The following is a 9721-nucleotide window of genomic DNA, read 5'->3' on the forward strand; positions in this document are numbered from 1 at the left end:
CCCCCGGACTTTAAAGCTGGATCCGCCCATGCGCTAAACACTTAACAATGGCAATCGCCGCAGGAATACTAGCAGTATTTTTCCAAGCTCACTTAATTAGGTGTTATTCAAGCATAAATAAGCCAAGTAGATTTGGACTGTTTTGTGCAAGTCCTACTGCTACCATGAACCACATTAGATTAGTTTTGCCCCACACTTTCACTGCGCTCACCCAATCGGTTATTGGAATTGACGATCGACTTCATGCTATCCGTTTGATTGGCCAGAATGCTTTTCAATTGCACCACTTCGTCGCTGCGTCGATCCAATTCGATCTGCATCTGCTGCAGTTGTTGGTGCAACTTGGAGATGCCGGTGCCTTCGTTTACGCTCGCTTGCAGCTCCATTAGTTGCGACTTTAGGTTGGAATTGCTCAGTTCCAGCTCGGAGATTTTGATGGCATCCTTTGCCGCATTTTCCGCCCTGAAAGCCGTTGTTTGCCGGTTTTGTTCCATTGCTATGACCCGCACACTTACCTCTCAATCCTTGGTGACATGTCCAGTTCGTCCAGTCGCTTTTGCATCCGCATCTTCTCCCGTTCCAGCTCTGCAAGGTTGTTTTGCAATTTCAGTACTATTCCTATATCAACGTTGTTCTCTGGTTCAGCTTTAGGGTTTGGATCGCTGCTGGTGGCACTTTCCCCATTTGCTCCTGCAAATTTTGTTGAAAATCCACTCATAAAGGGAGGAAATGATGAGCTTTTACCATTCCAGTCGATGTTCTCCAGCTTCTCCCTGGTACTAGCGGTGGATCTGACTGAGCCATACCCATGGTCCTCGGACAGTTTGCTCACATCCACCGTGGATGTGCTGCTGACATCGCTGAGATTCCTTTTATGTTGCCCGCCTGCGTTCACCTGCTTACTCAGCTCTTCGCAGTACTGCTCCAGGTCGTGGTATTCTTGCAGGAGCTTCTGGTAGGCTTGCCGCTCGTGGTCCGCTTCATGCAGGATCTCCTTCTTCTCTTCCTCCAGGCGAAGCTTGATGTTTTCTTCTGCCCCCTTTTCGTTCATCTTCAGCATCTCTATTATGTTCTCGTACTCCTTCTTCAGCTTCTCAGTCTCTTGCGCCCAGACCTCCTGTTGGATTTCAACGTCCTTCCTGAATTTCTCCTGCTCTGTTACCAGGTCAACTTTCTCCTCCTTCTCCGCTCGCAGTTCTTCTTGCAACTTTTCAACCAACTTGTTCTTCTCGATTATAAGGCTGTTTAGGGTTTTCACTTCGAGCTCCAGCGCTTTGAGGCTGCTCAGCTTCGACCTAACATCGCACAAAATGAGGGAAATTCTAATGGGAAAATAAGGCATACTTTAGCTCATTGACTTCGTTCCGGTATCCAAGCAGCTCGGCATTGGTCTTGTTAATTTCATCAACCTTCTGCTGCAGGCTGATGATTTTGTTCTCCAGCCCTTTGTTGAGCTTCTTCACATGTTCGATGGATCGAGCCTCGATTCTCAGTCGCTTGTACTGTCTTCTAGCCAGGAATCTTCGGATGGCCGCTTGGCATACCACGATGTATCTTGTGCGTACAGCGAAGCGTTTTCGGGCCAAATATCCTCTGATGTATTTTTGAAGAATTATCGCCTAGAATTTATCAATTGATGCATACAACCACTTTTATATAAATCAACGGGGAGTTTGATAAAGTAGCACTTCACATATAATCAAAGTTGTACCTTGGCATTATCCTTCATTATTTTGAAGTTCTTCCTAGCCAACAGTCCTCGAATGCGACTCTGTAGACCCAAAATGCATCGTCTTTTCTGCTGGAAGGTTCGCCGCGCCAAGAATCCCCTGATGTACCTTTGCAAAGTGATTGCCGCCCTTTCAGTCCTGATCGTCTTGGCCTTTCTTCATGAAAAAGAAAATTATCATGATTTGTTATCACCGGCGCTTCTAGCGCTAATAACCTTCTGGCCATCAAGCCTCTGGCATGTGTTTGCAGCAGAATCGCCGTCTTTCGGATGGTCTGGTATTTTTTCTTGGCCATAAACCCGCGCACGGTCTTCTGGATCAGTATGCAACAGGCTTTCAGCTTTTCCAGTCGCAATTTCTCCAGATAGGCCACCTGGCCGGCTCGGAAGAAGATTTTCGTTTTGCCCAGTTGGTACTTGTCGGAATTTTTGATGTACTGGTTTAAAATGTTGCAGCACGTTTTTTCGATGTTGTTTCTGATGATGTCTTTGAATTTGCACAAAACTCGGTAGCGGTAGAAGAAGTCCACGTAATTCCAGCGACTTGGGAAACCTTAACAACACTTGCTTACCATTTGCTTTGTAAAAATTGCTTCACTTACCAGCAGCGGAAATTCGGATGGTCTCCAAAACGCCGCAAGCCCTCAGCTGTTGTACAGCTCGTTTCGGGCTAAACTCGAACCCAGACTTGGTATCGTTGGGTTTGATGCATCTGATGTAATGAGGAGTGGTAAAGTTCAGGGTGGACATCAGGGCATTTAACGACTCGCGAAACTGGGAACCCACTGATTTTTTGTGGCTCTTCTTCGCTCCCGAGTCGCCTTTGGCCGACACCACCTTGAGTTTAGCTCCAGGAACTTGCAGCTTCTGATCATCGGGTTTGAACAGCCTTCTGAGCAAAGAGTTGCCACTGGCCTTAATAATGTTGATTTGCTCCTCTATCACTGTGTCGCGGTTTTTCTCCAAAAACCCATTGCTTTCATACTGAACCCGATCAGCAAAGTGGTTCACTATGAAACTGGATCGTCCGAATCGACTTTTCCCGAAATGGGAATATTTGCTGCACTTTGAGTAGAGCTTTTCCGTCCAGGAGGCGTCGGATCCACGGGGCATCTGCACAAAAATCGCAATGTAATTGAACGGTTACCACAAATACAAGGGCACCCACTTTGCATTCCTCATCCAGCAAGTCCAATATTCCCAGTTTGGTTTCGATCAAATCGATGCAGGGCTGATTATCGTAAAAATCGATCATCTTCCATTCGATTCCCTCCTTTATATATTCCTCCTGTTCCAATTTGAAGACGTGCAAATTGAATTGCTGTTGAAGCTTCTCGTTTGCGTAATTTATGCAAAACTGTTCAAACGAGTTGGTCTCGAACGTTTCAAAGCCTGAAATTAATCGGCATTTTTATGAGCTTGCCTAATCAACTATTCCTAATTAAAGTATATTTTTTGGTTTGATGCTCACCATAAATATCCAGGACGCCGATAAACTTGTGCTTTGGAATATTCGACTCCAGAGCCTTATTAATCACCAAAACTATCCAGTTGAAGAGTTCCGCGTAAATATGCTTGGCCAGGGCGTCTCTGGAAAATGCCGCCTCTTCAGTGGTCATCGGCTTCAAATAGACATCCCGCATGGAAACAATCTTCCTTGTAACCAGCCATTGCTTCAACTCATCCTTGTCCAGGTCCAGAAGTTCGGATAAGATCCTGAGGTGTTTGTCTGCCGTCTGATTCAGATGGGTGATTTTTTGCATATCAACTATTTGCTGTAGACTTACTGGTATTACGCAGCCTTCCTGGTCCTGTTCGTTTTCCACTTTGATCAGGCATTGCTTGAATTCGATGTTGCCCAGGTGCAGAATTCCCGCAAGAATCTTCAGCAGGTTCTCCTGGTCTTGGTCGGAAAAACCCAGCATTGTTAGAGCATTTTCGGTCTCTTCAAACTCCTTCAAGTCGTTCAGCCCTTGAACCTGCGGACTGGATCCTTGGTTCAAGTAGTGGAAAGTATCCTGATGATCTACACATGGTAAGGGATATTAATCTCCTGTGGGAAACTGGGGGTTTTTTGCGTTTTAGGTCGTGGTGGATGAGATTTGCTCGTGAGGAGCGGCTCAGAGGTCTTTTCCGCCATGGCCCAAACGTCGGAAAAATTCACCAGTTTTTGACTTCTGATTTTTTTTCGCTTTTTTAAGAAGCTCTAGAATTCACCTAAATGTAGATGCTGTAATCGTTCCCTAGCTGCACAGATCTGGTAGAATATGTGATAGTTTCTTTCCTCCGGGGCCTGAAAAACCACTCGGGACTTTTCCAGCAAATACGTTCTCATTGAAGCGCCGCTGATATTGAATTGCTTACTGAACTGCAGTTCGATAAATTTGCCGAATCTGGAACTGTTGTCGTTTCTGGTCGTTTTCGCGTTTCCTATTGCCTGAAGACACATACGTAAAAAACATATTGGTGGTTTGGGAGGCGTTTTCCTTAAAATACCTCCATTATTGGGCTGCTAGCCAACACCTTGCGTTCCACCTGAGTGTCAGTGGCGTTTCCTCCAACTGTGGCAAAGTATCGCATGGTGTATTTGGCAGAGACGGTTTTTCCGGCTCCACTTTCGCCGGAGACGATGATACTTTGATCTCGCGTTTCCCGCTCCAGCTTAGTGTAGGCTTCTTCAGCAACGGCAAAAATGTGTGGGACCAAATCGCCCATCGCTTGGCCTCGATAGGCCCGCATCGTTTCGGTGTCTGAAGAAATTTAAAAAATGTATTTTTTTCAATTTTTCCTCCCGCTGGCCTCTGACTGGTTATCTCTTGTTTCCGCTCATTATGGCATTTTTTTATCGCAACTTACCATAAATTCGCAGCTCATCGTACGGATTGATAGCAACTAAAACAATCCCGCAGTAGGTGTAGATATCTCGTCTTTCACAGAAACGAACCTACATAGCAGGGATTTTGTAGCAGAAAGTCGCGCTTAACACTTTGATCGATTGAAAGCTTACTTGTAAATTATACAGAACTCCCGGTTCGTGTAAGTAGGATAATGATGTGAGATCGGTTTCACCAATCAGCATATCGGGGTTCTTCAAAAAAGGAAGATCGCTGTCGCTTTTCAATTGAAGAGTTTTCAGTTCGCCATCGTCGTCTGTTCGCACGTCCAGGGTGGGTTTTTTCAGCTTGTAGTCTTCCAACAGCACGGCGCCTTCCCATACCTTTTCCGGGTGGGAAATCCATACTCGTGCACCCTGCATGCAATTGGGAAAAAACCGTTAAATCCTGGGCAATTTTTCATTTTTGCGTGGGGTTTGAATCGGATGCAACCCACGTTGATACGGCAATTTGTAGAGCAGATATACAAATTAGGCTGTTTGATTGGGCAGTTTAATTAAACTGATAAGAAATAGCTAATAGATAAACAGTCTTATTGGCTTTGAAGAAATCTGTTATGATCCATCCGAAGATGACTCACCGGCATTGTTATCAATGAGTCAAAAATTTTTTTTAAACGTAAATGCAGATTAGAGATAAGTGGGCACTCCAGATAAAATGTGTAAATATGAACGAAATTAAATATATGACAAGCAAAGTAAGAATTCATTAATGAGACAACTGAGCAGTTTCTTCACATTAATCGACTTTATTACTTTGTTTCTGTGCAGTCTTTTCGATTGCAGGTTTTATCTGTTGCATTGTGTGTGTTTTTCAAGATGTTCCGAATTCGCTTCTGAATGATTCAGAAGATTATAACAATAAAATCATCATTAACGGACAGTAAAAAAGCTGAAATAAAAAAAATGTTGCACTGATTATTTGAAAATAGCACACTTATATTCGAAAAATCATATTCGCATCCATACACCGATCAGGCTTTAGTAACTGTTCAAATTTGCCCATTAACTGTGAAAGTTGACCAATAACTGTGAACTCTTGCAAACCATGCAATCAATCTGCATCAAATGATATAATCGTCGAGCGTTTAAATAATTCCCATTGCTTTCATTCTGGCAAATTACCGAAAATTTCTTAATTTAGTGTGCGTAAATTTTGTTTGTTGTCGCGTTTTGTATTTTTTTTTAAATAGGTTTGGGGGTCTAGAATAAATGAGTTCGAACCAAATGTAACCATCCATAGTAATAGCGTGTTTTATGCTTCGCGAAGCACTTAACAAATATACGTTTAAATTTAAATAACGCTGTAGAAACCAGTTCGGACATCATCCACTAATCAAATTCGAATTTAAATTAACAACGTCTAAGGAGCTGATTTAGCAGCCTTTTTGGAACCGAAAAACTTCTCTACAACCAACTCACGTTTTGGTACTTTACATGTATATAGGCATAATTATAACTGTGAAAACATCGGTTAAAGGTTAGTGAATGCGGGTTGAACATCGCATAGTTTAACTATGCCATGGAAATGCCTTTATTTCTATTCTGTTTGCGTGTACTTTGGGTTGCAAGTAGGTACCAGTTTAGTAAACCCGGTTGTTTTGGTTCGTTCATGCTTACAATATAAATACTCTACAGTTCATGGTTGTGGCAAAATACATTGTAGGATGACTGAGTTAGTTAAAGCACATTGCATTAATGGTGTGCCAAAATGTGCTTTAAATATGCGTATGTTCGCGGCAAATATTTAACAATAATTGCAATATTTGTTATCTGAATCTACGTACTTTATAATTGTGTAATTTATACCAACATAACCATGACCTTGCTGCAATAGGTGGTTCCATTGGGTATATTGAATTTTAATATGCCAGATATCGAGGAAAACCGGTGCGACAGAATTAATCGAAACCATCCTAGTTTAAAAGCATCTGCGATTCTAACTATCTAAGTCTTATGAGGATTTTGAGGCGAATTTCGTGTAGATTATGGCCTTTCTAGGCACGTTTTATCTCAACTATTGATACTTTTACAGGTGTGCTTAATACTTGATTTTACAGCTCGGCTGGTCCAATTTAAAGATCGCCAAACTGCTCGAAGACTTTCACTTTAACCTTCACATTTATGTAACACCATTTTTGGCACTGAAGACATTAAGTTACTTAAGGTCTACAGACTCTTGTAAATGATTCGCGTGTATTTTTCTCAGAAAGCTTTATGATTTCAATTTCAATTAAAAAATGGCATACATTTTAATGAATCAATCAGCACAGAATACAATAACGGATCAGAGTGGTCTTCGATACATTGAAAGTGAAGTGCAAAGTATAAGAAACTGATCCGTTTATATGCACCTAAGTGCGAAGAGAATACAAAATTACAGTGGGAATTCACGTTGGCCAGCGTATTTTGGTTCCCACGCCACAATCGGGTATTAAAGATCTATTATGCTATTAACTATTTTCAATTCCACGTTTTGTGAAACTTTCTAATGAAATTCTGTTACTCTAGAGCAGTTAAAGTGACTCTAATTTGACTTTGCCCCACAGCAATTGGCTTAATTTCCTAAAAAGTTATCAGGATTTTATCGTTTTAAATGGTTAATTAACTTGTATTTTGAGGGCCAATAAAGTCAATACATGTCTCACAATGATGCACAATATGGCAAGTGCATTTGAAAGTAACTCAGGAAACTATTGATCGCCAGAGCTGCTTAATCTGGGCCGTGAAGGTTTTTGGCTCCTCTCTATCCGAGAGATTAATGAATAGCCCAGATATCAGCTGAAGCACTTTTGCCTGAAGTTTTTGGAGATCCAAAAATTAAAAAAAAACGATGAGTATTCAAAAGATCTTCTTAAATAAGCGCGGCTAGTTTACATTTGGGTTGTTTTTGAACCGAAATTTTGAAACCTCTAAGTGTGGAAAATATTGGAGAATCGGTCTGTTGTGGTCTTCAGAAAAAAACTTCTGAGCTGATTACCAGGTTTTGGGAAAATTTATTTCCTTCTTCGGGGTTTGCAAGCATGCAACCCGAAGAAGGAAATAAATTTTCCCAAAACCTGGTAATCAGCTCAGAAGTTTTTTTCTGAAGACCACAACAGACCGATTCTCCAATATTTTCCACGATTGAAAGTTTACGTTTTTACTTAACATTTCTTCTTCTTCTAGTAACTTAATGGAAAAAAACTGAACACCGATAGTCCAAAAGTCTGAAAAAATTTGAGTGTTGCAAACAATCACACATTGTTTTAACAAAAGTTTAATTTACTAGTTAATGTTCCAAACATGCAGAGACTCTCAGCTCCATGCCAGCATAAATTGAATTAACACCTACCGCGTTGAACTGGTTGACAATATGTTTACTCAGAGCTCACCTTCGTGTACAATTCGACGGTGGTCATTTTTCCCAACTCAAAACAAACCCTTTTGAATCACTTAAACACTTGGCGCATTAAAAAATATGTTTTGTTGGTGTATTTACGCGTGCACGATTTTTCGCCGACAGCTTATTTCGATCAGATTGTGTTATCTTATCACATTTTTGAGCACACAAAACTCAGAATACGAAAAACGGATGGTTTGAGTTTACAAAAGCGCTCGCGTAAATTCCATTCGTGCTTTTGAACTACATAGTCTTTGCAACAGCATTGATCGCGGCAGCTTTCCAATGTTGCCGCCCTAGTCGGAGGAATTTCCTGCGTATGGTACCAGAAGCTCTTCCTAATTAAACTAGTGGTTTTTGTCCTCTTCACACTGTAGCTTTTACAATTTTTGCTTCATTTGAGTGTTTTTCAATTATTTTCAACTGGCTTCTTAACGCCTGGGTCTGGATAGTTTCTAAGTCCCGATATCTTGATCCTTGGTTGACAGAAGGAAGTTAAAAAAAAACTTCTTTTGGGAAAAAAACAAACCAGTAGCAGTCGAAAAGTTGTTTGAAGTAATCAGCAATCCTAATTTTTACTTATGTTACTTATGTTAAATGTCGGCTCAATTTGAAGACTTCAACCACACGTTAGCATTTTTTCGAACAAAGTCTTTATTACAAACTTCCCAGGTTTCGTTATACTTTCGAGATTTGGCTACGTCGGTTTTTTATATCTATCTTTTCAAGGAGCGCATTCTATTGGTAAAGTTGCACGAAAAACTGGTTTGCTTTTTTGATCAACCATCCAAAGGTCGACAAACTTGGTCGACTACCATTTGGTATAAACGTTTGCCTGCAGATGGACGCACCAAGTCAAGTATACTAAAAGTTTCGAATTCCTGCTGCAGCAGTAGTGAGCTCACCGTTTCATAGATAACTCGCCTGTCTCTAGCAATGAGTTTATTCGGAAATTCGTTGAGTTTCATTTTGTTACTTTGCGGTTACGCGAAGGATTTGTGGGAAAATTCTTTTTTTTTTGGAAGATTTTGCCATTTTTCAAAAATTACAAACTGCTTTAGCGTGAATCAAGTTGCGTCTTCTACTTTTTGTGTTTCAATTCTGAAATTTTTGTCACTAAACATTATTGGGTGTTCAAAAGTGTTCTGATGACAATTATTCAACATAAGATTTAACTTCAAATCTAAATCCTCAAAAAAAACCAATTTTTCTTACAATTCCGGTGATTTCTGCCGCACCGATCGATTACCTTGTTGCAGCAGCAGGAAGGAAAAAACGCATTACAGCTAAACATCGGTATTAATAATGAATCGTGTTAAAAAGCTGCTTTGCAGCATGTTTGGTCGCAACTGTAAAGTTTCATAATTAAAAATTCCGTAAGTTGTAAATTATTTATTGTGAATATCCCCTAAAGCGACGCAACCAGCTCTTAAAATTCCGTTAAAGCAATATTACTCGTATTTATTTATACGGATTAAACCGTTCTTGGACGGTTAACAACATCGCAGCAACTGGAACAATTAACATTACATGCGACATTAACGAGAAAACATTTTATTTTTGCTGCGCTTTAATGTTGCTGGTGGTTGGAAATAAGAAAAATATACATATTTTAAATACTGTGTATCAATTCCAAATCAAAATCAATTCCTGGGCTTCAGTCATTTATTGTCTATTTATCAATTAAAATACGTTTCGGTGTTTTCCACCATCATCA

At 40.7% G+C, this 9721-nt stretch overlaps 1 protein-coding gene across 3 annotated transcripts in view; it reads right to left on the reverse strand.

Moving 5' to 3' along the window:
* Positions 1-8261, reverse strand: part of LOC109536306 (unconventional myosin-Va) — a 14171-nt gene extending 5910 nt beyond the window's left edge. For 2 of the 3 annotated variants that reach the window (XM_019902467.2, XM_019902466.2), the window contains exons 1-15: positions 7997-8261; positions 4737-4979; positions 4586-4673; positions 4226-4479; positions 3947-4166; positions 3517-3755; positions 3201-3465; positions 2898-3121; positions 2332-2842; positions 1946-2282; positions 1712-1886; positions 1345-1619; positions 745-1295; positions 516-690; positions 212-462 (exon numbers count right to left, since the gene is read on the reverse strand). In XM_019902467.2, coding sequence (XP_019758026.1) covers positions 212-462; positions 516-690; positions 745-1295; positions 1345-1619; positions 1712-1886; positions 1946-2282; positions 2332-2842; positions 2898-3121; positions 3201-3465; positions 3517-3755; positions 3947-4166; positions 4226-4479; positions 4586-4673; positions 4737-4979; positions 7997-8023 — 3835 coding nt within the window. In that variant the 5' untranslated portion in view covers positions 8024-8261. Of the gene's footprint in view, positions 1-211; positions 463-515; positions 1296-1344; positions 1620-1711; positions 1887-1945; positions 2283-2331; positions 2843-2897; positions 3122-3200; positions 3466-3516; positions 3756-3946; positions 4167-4225; positions 4480-4585; positions 4674-4736; positions 4980-7996 lie in introns of all 3 variants that reach the window. The other variant, XM_019902465.2, reaches the window with a different exon arrangement.
* Positions 8262-9721: the final 1460 nt, after the last annotated feature.

Source organism: Dendroctonus ponderosae, unplaced genomic scaffold, assembly GCF_020466585.1.
Source record: "Dendroctonus ponderosae isolate FM_Combo_2020 unplaced genomic scaffold, Dpon_F_20191213v2 Dpon_F_20191213_6, whole genome shotgun sequence".
Lineage (NCBI taxonomy): Eukaryota > Metazoa > Arthropoda > Insecta > Coleoptera > Curculionidae > Dendroctonus > Dendroctonus ponderosae.